Source organism: Carex rostrata, chromosome 4 (genome assembly GCF_964058835.1).
Source record: "Carex rostrata chromosome 4, lpCarRost1.2, whole genome shotgun sequence".
In the NCBI taxonomy this organism is placed as follows: domain Eukaryota; kingdom Viridiplantae; phylum Streptophyta; class Magnoliopsida; order Poales; family Cyperaceae; genus Carex; species Carex rostrata.
In genome coordinates, this window is record NC_135921.1 from 2,909,119 (window position 1) to 2,928,177 (window position 19,059).

Below are 19,059 nucleotides of genomic sequence, written 5' to 3' on the forward strand. Positions count from 1 at the left end.
GAATATGAAAGACAACAATTTAATATGAAATACAACAATTAGAACATGAAAGACATCTAGTACAAGATTAATGACAACTAGAAGAACATGAAATATAACCAATATAAAATCATAGTCAACTAAAAGAAGATGAAATACAACTAGTAGTCGATAAAAAAAACAACTAGTAGTAGATGAAAGATAACCAAAAAAATATGAAATGCAACTAGTAGAAGAACATGAAAGACAACCAAAACAAGATGAATATAACTTATTGAAGATGAAAAATAACAAGAAATAGATAAAAAAACAACCAGTAGTATATGAAAGACAAACAGTAGAACATGAAAGACATCGAATACAAGATGAAATACAACCAGTACAACATGAAAGACAACCAGTACAAGTTAAAAGATAACTAGTATAATATGAAAGACAATCTATACAAGATGATAGACAACTAGTAAAAGATGAAAAACTAGAGGAAGATGAAATATAACCAATTGTAGATGGACGTCAACTAGTAGAACATGAAAGACAACATGTACAAGATAAAAGACAACTAGAAGAAGGTGAAACACAACTTGTGGAAGGTGAATGGCAACTATTAGAAGAGGAAATACAACTACAAGAAAATGAAAGACAACCAGTACAAGATGAAAGACAACATGTACAAGATGAAAGACAACTAGAAGAAGATGAAATTCAATTAAAAGAAGATACAACAAGTAAGATATGAAAAAAAACCAGTACATAATGAAAGACAACTAGTAAAAGATGAAAGACAACAATCAAAATATGAAATACAACCAGTAGTAGATAAAAGACAACCAGTAGAATATGAAAGACAATCAGTAGGAGATGAAATACAACCAGTAGGAGATGAAAGATAATTCGTAGAACATGAAAGACGACCAGTAGAACACAAGAGACAACTAGTACAATATGAAAGACAACTAAAAGAAGATGAAATACAATTAGTTGAAGATGAAAGAGAATTATTAGAACATGAAAGACAACCAGTAGAACATCAAGACAACCAGTACATGATTAAAGACAACTAATAGAAGATGCAAAACAACTAGTAGAAAATGAATGACAACTAGCAAAAGATGTAATTCAACCAGTAGTACATGAAAGAGAACCAGACAACATGAAAAACTACCAGTACGTATAACATGAAATACAACCAATACGAGACGAAAGACAACCAGTACAAGATAAAAGAGAACTATAACAAAATGAAAAATAATTACTAGAAAATGAAAGATAACTAGAAAAAAATGAAATACAACTAGAAAAATTTTGTTCCTGAGGGCTCAATCGATTGAGCCCTCAGGAACAAAATTTTTGTACATATCCTATGGGCTCAACCGATAGAATAATCTTTCAACTTATTTACTAACTTAACAATTCCTTTAGTTTGTCGATTTCAAACCAGGATCGGTCTAAACCGTTAGAAATGAGCGATAAAAAAATCCTTTTTTTTGTAGTAGTGACATCTGGCAAAACTATGTGTTTTTATTTCTGAGGCAGAGTCATATTTTCAAACTATGGAGATCAATTATATAAAATTTTCATGCTGAGAATAAAATCAATTTTATAGTAACCATGATATTTTGCTCAAACTTATGTAAAAAATTATACATAAATACACAAAAAAAAAATAGAGATCAATTCATCCCATTCAGTCAACATGCCTCCGCTCCAATTTAACTTATAAAAAATTATTGACATTTGTAACCAATTTTCTTTAAGCTGAAAGACGATATGTATGCAAGTGTTGATATACAAGTTTTTTTAATACAATCATGGACTCCTGAATACCCGGTAGAAAGCACTGGATACAAGGTTAATAGGCATTTTCTGGGAACTTGATATATAAGAAGTTGGAAATGCGCTTAATTAATGTAATAAACTAATAACCAAGTAAATCGTAATTCGGGGAACACAAAATGTATCAAGTAATGTTATACAACAATGATGGCGAGGAAAAATGTATACAGTAACTACCAATGAAATTAAGACAACAAAAATTTGCAACAACCACAACGTGCACAATAATTAAAGGTAAAAATAATGGCAAAAGATGTGCGTTATAAGGAAAAAAGTGAAGAATTTAAAGTCATATTTGGCTGTCCCAAAAAAGCTTCACATATGAGCTCCACACTTGATAAAATAGGATTATATTCTATTTTTTTGTGCATTTATTCTCCAGACATCTGGCTGCTAGTGGCAATTTCGCCATCTGCTTTTCTTTCCCACGAGAGAAATCACCAAGAGCAATTATATATATATATTATATTAATCCCAAGTGTAGTGGTGCTACATATGACGTCTAGATGCTGACGTATACACTGACTTGTAACAGTTAACAAGTCAATGCTGTCTCTGATTATGTACAATTTCAAAATTTTAAAGGCTGGCCGGAGAAGATTGCGGAAGCGTACTCGATCGCAAGTGCTTATTCTGAATCGTTGGATTTTGTGAAAATGCGCATAGAATTTTGATCGGACGTATGAGAATTTATCTGCAAGCAGAAATAAATAATAATAATAGTATTAGTAGTAATAATAATAATAATAACAACAACAACAATAATAATAATAATAAATGATGGAAAATAAATTTATTAAAATTAACTTATAAACCTTTTTTTTGGACCGCCTGAATTTCTACTAAATTAATTCAAAAATATATAAATTTTGCATGTAAACGTATCACTCGTACACTATGTTGCATGGATACGGGTACGGGTATTGTGTCGGACACGACACGGGTACGGCGATACGGCAATTTTCAAAAATCAAGGATACGACACGCCTATTATATATATATATATATTTATTATTTTAATTATATTATTAATTCTTTTTATATAAATTACATATTAAAATACAGCTTAGTATACATTAAATATAATATATACTGCAATATAACACAAACACAAAGTGGCATAGTGGTATTGTGCTGTTGATATGTGGTGATAGGTCCTGGGTTCGATTCCCCTCAGCCACAAAATAAATTGGTTTTGCGCGGTGCATGGTGGACCATGCGCTGTGAGGGTTGCATGTGCGGTTCACCGTGAACCAAGCGTATCCCAGACGTGTCCGTTCGTGTCAGAGGCGTATCCCAACGAGTCAATCCGTATCGGAGACCGTATCAAGCTGGTTGGGACGCGCCAGCTCACCTGACACGCCAGCTGGCGTGTCTGATACGTGTCGTGCCCGTATCGGAGGCGTGTCGGTGTCGGATACGTGTCGGACACGGGTACGATGGGTTTTCAGGAGTGTCAGGGTAACATAGCTCGTACATAAAGTAGATCAATTTTAGCAGTCTGTATTCGTTATTTAAAACCAATACAATGTTTATTTAGTTAAGCTCACCAAGAACACCCTACTACTTTTTATTTTTATTTTTTTATTTTATTATTATTATTATTATTATCATCATCATCATCATCTTCTTTATTTTTGCTTGGAGGTATATTCTCAAAATATATGTGGCAGTTGCCATCAAAGGAAGATAAAGAAATGGTACTTAATTAAAGTGGCTTTAAGTAAGAGCCACTAATACAATATCATGTTTTGGTGTGCCATCATAGAATATGATTCCATTATTGCTACTTTAAAGTGGCTTTAAGTGCTTGATTTGATATTATTAATGTAAAGTAGTGGCATCAATAACATTGCTACTATTTATTAGAGTGAAATAGAAGTTAAAATCTTGTCTGACATGGTTAATTTTTAAATCAAACACATATCTTCCGTATCATCCTAAACAAACCAAAGGTGGTATTGATATGCCTTTTATCATTTCTTTTGTACCTATATATATTTAAAGTACATGAAAAAATTGCTGCCAGAAAATATGACTGTATATATGTCATCCAATAACTATATATACATACATACATACATACATATATATATATATATATATATATATATAGGGTCCGGCTAATTTGCTGCCGGTTTTTTTTTTTTTTTTGTAATGTCCAAACAACAAATTCAAACGGTTAGATGTTTAATCTATATTATAATCTACTTGGAGACCAAATTTTACATTTTTTAGAATTTTTTTACTATTTATTAAGCTAGTTTCAAAACCGCTGATTTCAGTAAATTTCTGCAGCATTGAAAACAACGGTTTTCAAACCAGCTTAATAAATAGTAAAAAAATTCCAAAAAAATGTAAAATTTGGTCTCCAAGTAGATTATAGTATATATTAAACATCTAACGGTTTATATTTGTTGTTTGAACATCACAAAATAGAAAAAGGCCAGCAGCACCGCCGGTAGCAAATTAGCCACTGCCTATATATATATATACATATGCATACATCCGCGCGCGCGCGCGCACACACACATATAACCTCTACGTATGTACATAAGCTCGCCTAGCACAATTAGTTATTGCATTGTTATTTATATGGTTATAAATTGAAAAAAAATCAATGTTTATCACTATTTAAATAATCTGGGATCTTAGCGCTCATCTCATTTTAAAAAAAAAAAATACTAATTTTCTCGAAACTAGAAATATTGGATATTTATTTCCAATTATCATAAATATTATTAAATAAACTAATATTGATCAATAAATTTATCTGAATAAATAAGAAATTGTTGATATATACTTCGTAGTTTTTGTTTGTGACCTATTTAATTTTTTTTCATGCATGTAATTAATAAATGGAATCATGCTACTGTTTTTTTTAGAAAACAAATTATATATGCTGCTTTAGCTCTTTAATTAAACGAATTATATATACTGCTTTAGCTCTTTAGATCATGATTGTATAGTTTCATTTCCTCATTAGTTAAGAGGTCTATTTTCTTTATGTCCAGCAAACCACATTCTTCCAGTTGGTTACTCTTGTGAAGCAAGGTCACATTTAAATAATTTTTATTCCTTTTCTCTGCTCCACTTTTGCAAATTGGCGTACAAGCATTAATATTTTCATTATCAGCTTTGGTTCTAGACTTGTATATATCTCCTTGAAAGCATATATATATGGATGGCGATCGATTACTGATAAGGATTTTTTTTATATAACCTTCTAGTCTTAATTTACACTAAAATGTCTTATATTCGACCAACTTTCACAAAATCATTATTTTTGATCTACTTGTCGACGTGGATTAATTGAATTCATATGTCCTTCAAACATATCCCAAAGGTGAAAACGAATAAAAATTGGAGACATGAATTAATGGGGTAGATAGGATTGGACCCATGATTGATACTTTCTTTTTTGTTTTTTTGTTTTGTTTTGGCGGATGCTTCACTATTGGACAATTAATTATTCTCTAGAATATATGAGCTGCTTATACATTTTTAAATTCCAAGTTTAAATGAAGTATTAAGATCTTAATAGGCAATAAAGTTCTATATACACTCAAAATCAATTTTCCAGATTAACAAGTGCTAGCTAGATATTATATATGACACAGGTTTTATTCGCATGAAAGGATTGAATAATTTAGAAAAGATATTTTTTTTGTTGTATAATCTGTAGTTAGGGAAGTTACAATTTCAAATCTAACAGATTTAATTTACAGAATGAATAGTCTTAGATGCTATGAATAGCATAAGGCCTTTTGTGCTTCAGTCTAAAAATATATATTGTATAAACTTCAAACTTTGAACTAAGTAGCTCAGTAAATTAATGAACCTGTAGAATACCAAATTTTATAATTTTTAGATTTGTTTTACTATTTTTTTTATGATATATGAAAAATGGTAAAAAATGACTGAAAATAAAAAAAAATTATCAATATTTTAGGCTATTTTTTGCCATCTTTCATAAATCATAAAAAAAATAGTAAGAAAAAAAAAATTCAAAAATAGTTAAATTGATATTCTACAAGTTCATTATATAACCAATTTACTGAGCTATTTAAATCGAAATTTGGAGTTTATATGATAGTTTTTTTAGGATGTAGCACGAAAGATCTTATACTATCCATAACACCTAAGCCTTACTCTTACAGAATATATATGCTTTGACTGATTTATATCAAAATTTGGTAACGTTTTCATTCCGGCATTACTATTGGACAATTTAAATAAAACAGACTATTGCAATCTCAAAAAAAGCAAGATATTTTTAAATGATTCATATTTGTTTATCTGATGATTATGCTATAGAAAATTAAATGATAGAAGTATCAAATTAATTACAATCTCAAAAAATATTATATGATCATGTTTTATTCATCATAACCCCCTTACACAAAACTGATGTCTAATTAATTGGCTTGATTTTGGACTTGGTTGGGATTATGTAGATGTTCCAACTAATGTTGGATGTTATTTGCAAATACAAGGATCATTACTTATGTTGTGTTGGATCAATATGAACTAACAATATCAAACTATTTTACTTCTGCACTGATCATGTGATGAAATATTAAACCACAAGCAACATACTGTTCTTATATATATATATATATATATAGAGAGGTGGGCTACGGTGAGTTGCGAAATAAAACGCGTTTCTACTTCACGCCGTATTTTTATTTTGAAAGTCCAAACGACCGATCCGAACCGTTAGATGTTTAATCCATATTGAAATGTGCTTGAAGACCAAATTTTACATTTTTTGGAATTTGTTTACTATTTATTAAGCATTTTTGAAAATTGCTGTTTTGCTGTGAACAGTAAAAAAACAATAAAATTTTCTGGACCATCAGATCAGCGACTTTCAAAATTGCTTAATAAATAGTAAACAAATTCCAAAAAATGTAAAATTTGGTTTCCAAGCACATTTCAATATGGAGAACAAGATGAACGGTTCGGATCGATTTTTTGAACTTAAAAATCTCAAAATATGAGCGTGAAATAAAATAGTCGCTTTACTTCGCAACTCACCGTAGCCCATCTCTCTCTCTATATATATATATATATATTGAACACGATTCTATATAGAACTTAAAAAGTCCAATTTACAGAACGGGAAAAAAAGACGGTTATCAAAATGCATGGTTGCATATTCAATATATATGGAACTCATTTCGCAACAATATTGATACGGCACTTTTAAAAAAGTGTAACTTCAACCGATATACATATAAAATACATACATTTTAATATAGAAATATAAATCACTGTAAAAGTATGTACATTGCAAAAAATAATGGATGGATTTTTTTTGTTAGAAATACCTTTAACATAATAGTCTTATTCAACATCGAATCTACATATTCGATTTGTATTAATTAATATTCACACGACAACTTAGATTTACAAAACGATTTATATTTGTATAGTACAAAATCGGTCATGTATAATATCGAGTTTTAATAACGCAGATATAATCGATTTTTGAGAAGTCCTTGCAAAACTCCGTGCCAAAAATAGTAGCATATGCCAATCCTTAGGAGATAGGAGTAGGTACGATGGGCATTGGACCTACTTTTAGATTCAATTAGCTCTAACATCGTACGATTAGTATTAAGATAGGTACACACGGAAATTGATACAAACTCGTAAGGATTTTAATATGAAAAGCACGAATCTTAATGCAATCGAATGGTCACTACACCCATCGAACCAAAGTAGGTCCGATGGGCATCGGACCTACTCTGAACTCAATCCTTAGACCTGGCTTTGCGCTTATGCTAGCTTTATTTTCTTTTACTTTTTTTGAACGGATATGCCCATATGGTATAGCTTCCAAAACTTTTGGACCAGCCTACACCTTCTTTTGTCTATTTATAATTGAGCATTTACAGTCAGCCTGCCAAGTGCAAATACAATGCTAAAGAGAGCAAGCTGACATTAGCTCTGCCCTCAACACATATTCTACCTTTTCACTATTACACTGAAGAAGCAATAAATAATAAACCTCACTAATGGAGAATGGAAAAACAAACCTTGCAGTAGGTGATTTGCCGAGTAAGGAAGTCGAGTTGAATTCTTCACCTCCTCTAGAAAGCATAGGGACTGTACCTCCTCCAGAAAGCATAGTGACTGTGCTAAGCATAGATGGTGGCGGTGTTAGGGGAATCATTCCGGCCAAAATTCTTCAATTTCTTGAAAAAGAGCTACAGGTAAGTTAACGATCGATTATGTGGGATGTCTGTGCGTGTGCACACGTGAGTGTATGTTATTTTTACCATAAGCAGGAACTCAAGTTCATTCAATAGGAAGATTTAGTTTTTGTTTCACACCTCAAGATAGAACAGAAATATTGTTAGTTCAAGATGTTAATTTTGCCTACTTTTCTCAATCAATCGGTTGCTATTAATTATTTTTTGCTTGCATTATTAGGATATTGATAAAGAAGACACAAGAATTGCAGATTACTTTGATCTGATTGCCGGAACTAGTACTGGAGGTCTAATGACTACTATGCTCGCCGCACCTGGCCCAGACCCTGACAAAAAACCACTGTTCTCTGCTAAACAGATAGTAGAGTTTTACAGAGAGAACTCTCCAAAGATTTTCCCTAGTATGTGGTAAGTACCTTAGCACTTTAGCACTTCATCAAAATATGACAAGAATGAATTGGTAGTAACTTGTTATATATACATCAATAAGTATGCAATCTAATATTACGTACTCTCATTTTAGGTGCGGTTTTTGGGGCTTAGTAAGAAGCCTCTTTGGTCCGAGATACACAGGCAAGCACCTTCGCGAAGTAATTGAAGAAAAACTCAAAGATACAAAAATCAGTGAGACACGAACTAGGGTTGTCATTCCCACTTTTGATATAAAGCTTCTTCAGCCGGCTATCTTCTCCACGTCCGAGGTACCTTTTCGTGTTTCTCTTCTCTATTCAATGTACACAGTGCACGCAGGTGTCATGCAGACAAGCAGTGTATCATGTCATTTATATTCCATTTTTTGTAGGGGAAGACGAACAAATTAAAGAATGCTCGTCTATCAGACATTTGCATTAGTACATCTGCAGCTCCAACATTTTTCCCCGCTCACAAATTCTCAATAAAGGATGAGGATGATCCTTCAAACAAACGGGACTTTCATCTTATTGATGGAGGTGTTGCAGCAAATAATCCGGTGAGCTAACTTCTTTTAGTAAATCATGACACCATATTGTAGCTATAGGTACAATTATTACCAACAAGTTATTCTATTCTTATTTTTTTTTCTCTTTAAAAGTAGACCCTTCTTGCAATTAACCATGTGAGAAGAAGAGTGATCCTAGAAAGAGAAAAGAACTCGAAAGTGAACGCGGTCGATTACGGGAAGCTTTTGATCCTCTCATTGGGTACCGGATCGGCAGCACCAGATCAGAATTATGAAGCACCTCAAGTGGCCAAGTGGGGTATGTTTCGTTGGTTTTACAGCAACGGCACAAGTCCTCTGATGGAGGCCTTCAATCAAGCAAGCTCTGATATGGTAGATATCCATGTCTATGCTCTTTTTCAGGAATTATATCAAAAGGATAACTACTTCCGTATCCCTGATAGCTACTTCCGTATACAGGTAATCCATTAATATACAGTAATTGTTTTTCCAAGAAAGATTAGGAGTTACAGATCAACACATGCTATGAATTCAAATCACTATTGTTAAAGTTCAAATAGTTTATCCGAATCGTTGAAATATAACCTCTATATGTATGAAAATGTGTATGGAGACCAAGTTTTACAATTTTTTATTTTTACTTTTTTTAGATTGGTCCAGAATTTTTAGATCAAGTAATTTTATATCAATATAAAAAATATAAATTTTGGTCTCCAAGTACATTTTCATATGTAGATTATGTTGAGTGAGGAGGGTTCTAATGCCTCATGTCCTTCATACCTCATTATACTTCATATTTTATATCTTTATTTTTAAAGTTTGGATTGTCGATCCAAACTATTTAATATGATATCCATACTAAAATATAGTTGAAGATGAAATTTTATAATTTTTGGAAATTTTTTACCATTTTTTAAGATGAGTTGAAAATCACAATTTTTTTAACAGTCCAAAAACAATGATTTTGTACATGTCTTAAAAAATAGTAAATTTTTTTCAAAAATTATAAAATTTTATCCCTAGACATATTTTAGCATACATATCATGTTGAGCAGTTCGGATTAATAATTTAAACTTTGAAAACGAAGATATAAAATATGAATTATAGTGAGGTATGAAAAACACAAGGCATTGAAACCCTCCTCATGTTGACTAGTTTGGATCGACTATTTGGACCTCAAAAAAAATATATGAGTCCATTGTACATACGACCTTCTTTGTAATATATCCATAATACCATATCCTCACTCAAAGTGTGGATTATTATTACTTGATTTATATCATGCATGCATGGAGGAAAAGTCATCCTTAGATCTGGAGAAATTAATTTGTAGGATGATCAGTTGAAGGGTCCCACGGCATCACTTGATGATTCGTCAAAGGCCAACTTACAAGAACTTGAGAAAATTGGGGATGGACTACTTAAGAAACCTGTGTCAAGAGTCAACCTGGAGAAGGGCAGCATTGAACCAGTGAAATTTGAAGATGCCAAAAATGAAGAAAAGACCAAAACCAACGAAGAACATCTAAAAGATTTTGCTAAGAAACTCTCAGACATCCGCAAAGCAAAATTGGCAAAATTGAAAATAGTCAAAAAGGAATTGTGGACTGCAAATGCTTCGCCTTCATTGGAGCATTGGGATTCAGTTGTTGCTTTAAGCTAAAATAGTCTAAAGTAGGTGGTTCAAGGCATGTATTAAGGGCTTCTTTCTCAAAAAATATAATAAGGATGTGTGTTAATATGCTGTTTCCATAGTTAAGGATTTTGATGAGCATGCACGAAATTCTGTTTAATAAACAACTTCATTAATTAGGAGCAGCGACCAGTTTGTAAGTTCCTGTGTTGCATACTTAGTGCTATATGTCTTTCTCTTATCTTTCATTTTTTTTTTTAATTTCTAGCTAGTACATATTTCCATGCATGAGGTACTACAGTGTCACATATCTTTCTACCATTTTTCACTTCCATCACTGTACGCGGGCCCCACGTGATAACACTAGCTATGCATGAATTTTTTCATCAAATATCAGTCACTGTACGTAGGAGCAATAGAAGAGCATTTACGTATTTTAAACACTTCCTATTTTTTCTCAATATATGTCATATTTTCCCAAGAAGATATTGGAAAAAAATATTTGAGTTTGACTATGATTAATCCTGGAGAGTACTTAATTAATTAACTAGTTTTCAATATATTGATTTCATATATCTAAATTTCAAGCAATAAAATTCAAACTATCATGAAAAAATATGATATTAAATTCCTCCACTTATGACCCTCACACTTCCACAACCAATAATTTCAAGGGACAATTAAAGCAAAGATGCTTGCCAATAATATAATATTGACCCACTATATGTACCATATATGTCACGTTCGATGCTTCGCAATAATATAATATTGACCCCCCACTATATGTATACCATATATGTCACGTCAGAATATGTGAGTATTTGCGAGAATAAATGTGCTTAACAGCGCTGGTATTTTCACAAATACTCTTATTACTAATAGTAATAATAGAAACTTCTATTGTCTTATCTTTGATAATAGTCATTTGTTACCCTTGTAGATATTCACATATTATTATAATAATTTACAATGATTTACAGATACTCTCACATTCTTATATAATAATTTACAATGAATATTCACTTTAATTACCATCAGGGGCGAACCCAGTGTAATCCGGGGGTGGCAGCTGCCCCCCTCCTCGGAAAATCAGATTGCCGTGTCTAATGGAACTATCCATTTTCACCATTTTTTGCATTTTTTGTATTTGCTTTTGAATTGTTTTTCCATATTTTCTACTTCCTTTTTGTTTCTTATTTTTCCTTTATATTTCTTCTATATATAATATATTTTTAGAGATCAACATTATAGTCCTATGTGGCTCTGTTTATGTTAAGATCTTGTAATTAATAAAATGGAGGTCTTCAATTTTTACCTATTCATGTGAAGTAATTTTGTATTTATCTTAGGACATATATATTTATATTTAATTATTTTTCAGAAAGATATTTTGAAATTTAAAAATTAATAACTAATTTTGCTAGCAAAAGAAGTATACTATTTAAAAATGTTAATAATCTTTTGGTTTGGCTCTACAATCTCTTTTTTTTTTTTTTTTTTTTGGGATGAGGATGAGATAATCCAGCAATTTCAACATAATATCTAGCATTAAAAATGTGTATACAGGTTTTAAGGTGTATTATATTACTATATTATTTGAGTGTAATATTTTATCTTAATTTAATTTTTTTAATTAATTTTTATTAATTTTTCATTTTTGGACTAAAACAAATCGTTCATCTTGTGCATTTACAGTATACAGTTTGGACCCGATAAGCTATTTGAATCCGATTTCTGCCAACAAAAATCCATGTGTTATTATGATTTTCTAATTGTATTTGGCTTGCTATATTGTTGTCCCTGTTATTGTTATTTTGTCACCTAATTGCCATTTGGTAGTTAGCAAAATGGAGATAGCTACTAACAATTGCATTTGCAATGAAGGGAAGAAATTTGATAATGTTTGCTTCATCGACCCGCCTATATAGAAATAGTGTTTCTTGTACGTTTTAGACCGAGTGTAACAATATAGTTTCCAGCAAAAGTACTTTGATGAAACACATCAGAATCTGTCCCCGTTCCAATTTATTTGGTCATTTGTCTTTCTTGTCGATATCGTATCTCCATTATCTGTTGTTTTTCATTTTGTCTTTACATTTGGAATATACCTCCTCTCGGTCTCAATCTGTCCCTGTACAGAGCATTTGGTACCCTTCTCACCTTTCATCATTATCACCAAATTAATCATGTTCTCCTGCTTGGGTGCAGCAATTTCATATTAATTTAGGGACAGTTTCTTTTAATGGTGTTGTTGATCATTTGGATGGATGTTATTTATGTCTCTTTGCTTTTAGTTATATGCTTTGTTATGTTGTAGTACTATTGTAGTTGTTTTGATATATATAAGACAAGATTGGTATCACTGGTATCAATACTTACCTAACAATGTATAGTTTCACTTTATGAAATCAGTGGAGTAGTCCACTATTATAAAAAAAAAAAATCATGTTCTCCTACCAACAATTTCAATTTTCACAAAAAAATAAAAATAAATAATTGAGCAAAATTTAAGTAACCGTCAACAATTCACCAATTCACCGTAGTTACTATAATATATATTCTGATAAAACATGAATCAGTCATCAAATTAACAAAATATCATTGAGCATATGGTACAAATGAAATGAATAATTATAAGTCCTCTAATATAAACACCCCTTATTTGTCAACCTTTATCTTACGTAGACTCAAATCAACGCAATTAATTAATTCCAGCTGGGGTTCGGATTGCATCCGTATTCATTTTCTCAAAATAAATTATACAATTATTTGTTGTGTAGTGGAGGATGATACTTTAATATGTCTGAAGTGTTCACAGGTTTTTAACCTGATGTTTTTGACATAAAATTGATCTGATCAGGATTTTGAACTTCATCATTTTAAAACACAAAAAAATGTCTGAATAAACTTCAGTGACACAATCTAATTAACCATGATTCCTTATTTATATTATAATAAAATTGAATTTTTAGAAGTTAATACCAAGTCTTTTGTGTCATTGCTAACATCATGATATCATAGGGACAAACCAAGTCAAATTTAATATAAGAGTTAGGATTCACTCATCAATAATGTCTTTAACTTGATAATTTTAATAATAATAATAATTTACCAATATATTATGATACAAAAGTAATAAATAAAAATTAATCAATTAGTTTCCAATTAAAAGGTAATGATTAGTTTCCAGTTTAACAGTAATGATTAGTTTCCAATTAATCGAGTTTAATTCAAATTAAAAAAAAGGTACATCTAACAGTAAAAAAAACATTCAGCCTTAAAATATATCCATTCTACCAATTTAAAAAATGGAATCATTATATTATTGCGATTACTGATTTTTGCATAAAGATTCCACTAGTTTTTCTTTTTTTCTAAAAATTCAACTGTTGTAGTTTCTGTAATTTTTTTTTAAGAACCCAATGATCCACTCGAACACAACAAAAATAATCGAAAGAGCTCATTTGATTCATTTTCTCTCAAAACTTATCATTGAACTCAATTGAAATCACTAATAATCAACCACCAAATCACATAATTGAAATCACCAGATGAAATTACAAGCCGCAAATATTAGGAGTGTTCGAAGGATCGGCCGGTTTATTTCGTTTTCAACTGAACAGTTAAATTTTGAATTAAAGGATCGGCCGGTCTACGAATCCAGAAACAAATTAAACGACTTGGCAAGGTCAACGGCTCACGCTATGCAGCGCACACGAAAAAACAAAGCCAGCTGGTCCTTTTCGTGTGTACAATGAAGCCCATGGGCCGAAATATCACAGAGTTAACCTTTCTATTTCTTTTGAAATATCTACAGGTGTTTTGTCATTTTGATAATTTGAGCTTTCCTTCAACTTGACTTTTCAAACTTTCCACAGTTTTCCAGAATTGGTCTTTATTCCAATTAGTGCTCATGACTACGATACTACTAGTACCTCTTAATTTTCTCCTGCCTATATAATGCAAGAAAGCACACCTTTCTTCCTCCCACACTACACAACTAAGCAAAGCCAAGAAAAATTTAGAAGGAACATACAACTTTTTTTTTCTATTGAGAGTTCAGAGGTAACAAAATCTTCTCTAATGAGTTCTCTAGGAGTGCGCCTTCCGTCAAGCAAAGTGCTAACTAACAGTCTGTGTACACCAAAAACTCCACCATCAAGAGGCAACATAGTGACGATACTAAGCATCGATGGTGGTGGCGTTAGGGGACTCATCCCTGCTGCCATCCTTGTATTCCTCGAATCTAAGCTACAGGTGAGTTATCATTTTATTTGGAAATTTAAGTATCATATATAACCGAGTTTGTATTGTGAGCTCAAGAAACTAGTTCATCAGATCAATTCATAAATATGGAAATTATTATCAAATATTATCATTTGTACGTAATATCTAACAAAACAAGTATATGACATGGATATAGTGTTGTTTTTGTAAATGGAAGAAAAAAACATATATCACACTCTTTTCTTAGCTTGAGAGTAAGAAAATATTATTGTGTGATTATCATCTTCATTCATGGAAAACAAAGTAAGGTGTGTATAAATATATAGATGTATATATAGTATATTAGTATTGAAACACTATCACCCATATTTAATAATCAATACTTGGAACCTACTTAATTTAATAAAACAATTGTAGTAATACAAGTCTGACAAATAAAGATTGACTAATCAACACTTTCACTGCACGAAAATGATGTTTCCCCATGTTGAGAAGGTTTCCTTCGATCAATTTTCTTTCATCACTAATTCTATAGAAAACTTGGTCATAAATACTTCCTGTGCATGTACTTGTAGGAACTTGATGGAGAAGATGCAAGAATTGCAGATTACTTTGATGTGATTTCAGGAACTAGTACCGGAGGTTTAATCACGACCATGCTTGCTGCTCCTAACGAGCAGAAGAGACCTCTCTTCTCAGCTAAAGATATTATAACCTTCTACAAAGAAAACATTCCAAAGATTTTCCCTTCTAGTAGGTATAGCTTATTGACTTCTCTTTCCTCTTTCAGCAATAATTTACTTTCTTAAATACATGATTCATGGAATATACATAATGACGAGCAACTCCTAATGTAGGAATGGGTTTCGAGGCTTGTTAAGGAGTATAGTTGGTCCAAGATACACAGGAGAATACCTTCATAGCAAAATGCAAGAACTGCTCGGTGAAACAAGGCTTCATGATACAGTAACAGAAGTGGTGGTTCCGACATTTGACATTAATTTTCTTCAGCCAACCATCTTCTCTACAAACGAGGTATATATCATAGTAGGAATTATTGGTATCGGGATCGGGATTGGTCTCGGCCGATACAGATCGGAGTATCGGACTTTTTTGCCAGAAGCTTGTTTTACACTAAGAAAATAAAAAAAAATTGATAAAAAAATAATTTGTCAATAATTTATGTTTAGATAAATTATTACAATCAAATAATTCACTAATACAATATAATACAAGCATTAAAACTATTAACACACTCTTTCACTGCCAGAAACTATGTCATGCTAGCTGAATCACTTCATCGTCGTTTGTATTATGATAAAAATGGAGATATTGTTGTCCAGAACAAAAAAAAAAACATTGTAAAACCAAATAAAAGATTATTAACATCTTTAATCATGGGTTCATATTTCTCTATTTCAGTATAGTTGATACTTGATACTCTATTTAATCAATCAATGTGATCACTTTTCAACATGTGCATAATTTATACTCTATTAAATCAATCACGAATTCAAGTTTTTAGAGGAATAAAGACCAGAATTATACCAAAATAGCATAAATTGGACGAAAAACAGAAAATCTGTCAATATCGGCTCAGTAGGATAAGTGTCGGCCGATATCGATACGTATCGGCCGATAATTCCTAGTATGGTATATATAAAATGAGGAAGGATCCGATTACACCCTTTTTTGTTGACACCGAATTACACTCTCCATTTTCAAAGTTTTCAAAGTCCAAACAATCGATCCAAACCGTTCAACTTGTTGGATATGTTAAAATGTGCTTGCAGATCAAATTTTACATTTTTTGAAATTTGTTTACTATTTATTAAGTATTTAACAAAATCGCTATATTCAGACCGTTGAATTCTTGTAGCCATCTTAATAAATAGTAAAAAAATTTAGAAAAATGTAAAATTTGATCCGCAAGAACATTTTAACACATCCAATAAGTTGAATGGTTTGGATCGACTGTTTAGACTTTGTAAACATAGGGTGTTACCGGTGTCACCAAAAAAAAAGTGTAATCCGATCCCTCCTCATATAAAATACGGCTTATAAAACTTTTTTTCCTATTTTTGTTTGCTTTGTCCGTTTCAAAGTCAAACAGCTGAGCTACTTTTATAAAAGTAAATTTGTAAAATAAATAATGTAAACTAAAGTTTATTTGTGAGCTTGATAACATGTAGGCAAAGGCGAATCAATCAAAGAATGCTCTGTTATCGGATGTCTGTATCAGCACTTCTGCTGCCCCAACATATCTTCCAGCACATCATTTCACAACTAAGGATCGTCTCGGCAAAACACGGAGCTTCAATCTTGTTGATGGAGGTGTTGCTGCAAATAATCCGGTAAATATTTCTTTCACAAATAAATGAAACCAAATAACAAAACAGCATTCCTACAGTTTGGACTCTTTTATAAACCTTTTTTGGCTACAATAGTTTGAAGCCATGTCTACAAGAAAACACTATGATTGAATAATTTGATAAATATTGTATTCTGCAACCAACTATACTTTATTATTAGTGCCTAACTCTCATATGTCTTAAGTTGATCTGGTTGATATTTTCTTTAATATGCTTTATTTTCTTTCTTTGTGACATATCAGACTCTTCTCGCTGTGAATCACGTGACAAAGGAGATTTTGATACATAGAAGTGATTATTTCCCTGTCAAACCAATGGAATATGGAAATTTCCTGATCCTCTCGCTTGGAACGGGATCAGCAAAACAGGAACAAAAGTACAAAGCAGAGGCAGCGGCAAAGTGGGGCCTGCTCAGCTGGTTAACCCATAACGGTTCAACCCCCCTGATCGATTGTCTTAGCCAAGCGAGTGCTGACCTGGTTGATATCCATGCATCTGTTGTTTTTCAAGCATTGCATTGCGAGGAAAAATACTTGCGCATTACGGTAGGAAATTTTCAGATTATTTACTTTGTTTGAGGCCCCAATATCAATTTAATTATTCAGTCTTGGGTCATTGTAGGATGATTCCTTGGAGGGCACCGCTGCATCGATGGACAATTCATCTAATGAGAACTTGCAAAAACTTGTCCAAATTGGAAATGAGCTTCTAAAAAAACCGGTGTCCAGAGTGAACTTGGAGACTGGAAATATTGAACCTGTGCTGAATGGTGGGACAAATGAAGAGCAATTGATTCGGTTTGCCCAGCTACTTCACGATGAGCGATGCATGAGGCTTCAGAGGATGCAAAATGGAAAATATTAATGAGGGATATATTGAAGATGAGCAGGGCCGGCCCTGGCACTGGGTAGCCAGGGTGACCGCCCAGGGCCCCAAAAGAAAAAAAAATATTTTATATATATTAAAAAAAATCTATATATATATTGAAAATAACTAAAATTTGAGGGCTCAAACTTTGAATATATAAAGGTATGATCTATTGGTATATCCATAAAAAAATTGTATATATCTGTATTATAAATAATGGTATGTGCTTGTCGAACGGACGAGATACTGTCAAGTGATTAATCGGTATGTGACCGATTAATCAGAATTATGTGGAAAATTTTATATTTTTATTAAAATTAAGTGTGTGTATTCATACTTTATTAAAAAAAATTATTTGACTCATCAAACTTATCAAATAAACTTAATTTAATTTAGTTATATTATTATAAAATGACACTACGCTTAACAATACACGCACTTTACATGTATAACATAGCTGTTCAAGGCATGTATTATGGGCTTCTTTCTCAAAAAATATAATAAGGATGTGTGTTAATATGCTGTTTCCAAATAATAATTAAGGATGAGACACGAAATTCATTTTAATAAACAACTTCATTAGGAGCAGCGACCAGTTTGTAAGTTCCTGTGTTGCATACTTGGTGCTAGATGTCTTTCTCTTATCTTTCATTTGTTTTTTTAATTTCTAGCTAGCTAGTACATATTTTCATGCATGAGGTACTACAGTGTCACATATATATCTTTCTACCATATTTCACTCCCATCACTGTACGTGGGCCCCACGTAATCAAACTAGCTATGAATGAATTTTTTCATCAAATATCAGTCAATGTAAGAGCAATAGAAGAGCATTTATATATTTTAAACACTTCCTATTTTTTTCTCAATATATGTCCTATTGTCCCAAGAAGATATTGGAAAACAATATTGGAGTTTGACTATGACTAATCCTGGAGAGTACTTAATTAACTAGTTTTCAATATATTGATTCCATATTTCTA

The 19,059-nt window shown here is 31.8% G+C and overlaps 2 protein-coding genes across 2 annotated transcripts; both read left to right on the forward strand.

Moving 5' to 3' along the window:
- Positions 1-7,718: 7,718 nt before the first annotated feature.
- Positions 7,719-10,851, forward strand: LOC144552911 (patatin-like protein 2). The gene is made up of 6 exons (XM_078300940.1): positions 7,719-8,036; positions 8,257-8,444; positions 8,560-8,737; positions 8,839-9,006; positions 9,112-9,435; positions 10,311-10,851. Exons 1-6 carry the CDS (start codon positions 7,839-7,841, stop codon positions 10,638-10,640), a joined length of 1,386 nt encoding a protein of 461 aa, XP_078157066.1. The 5' UTR covers positions 7,719-7,838; the 3' UTR covers positions 10,641-10,851.
- Positions 10,852-14,693: 3,842 nt separating this feature from the next.
- LOC144552702 (patatin-like protein 2) lies at positions 14,694-18,633 on the forward strand. Its single transcript, XM_078300696.1, has 6 exons — positions 14,694-14,867; positions 15,413-15,594; positions 15,695-15,872; positions 17,030-17,191; positions 17,452-17,754; positions 17,831-18,633. Exons 1-6 carry the CDS (start codon positions 14,694-14,696, stop codon positions 18,071-18,073), a joined length of 1,242 nt encoding a protein of 413 aa, XP_078156822.1. The 3' UTR covers positions 18,074-18,633.
- The last annotated feature ends 426 nt before the right edge of the window (positions 18,634-19,059 follow it).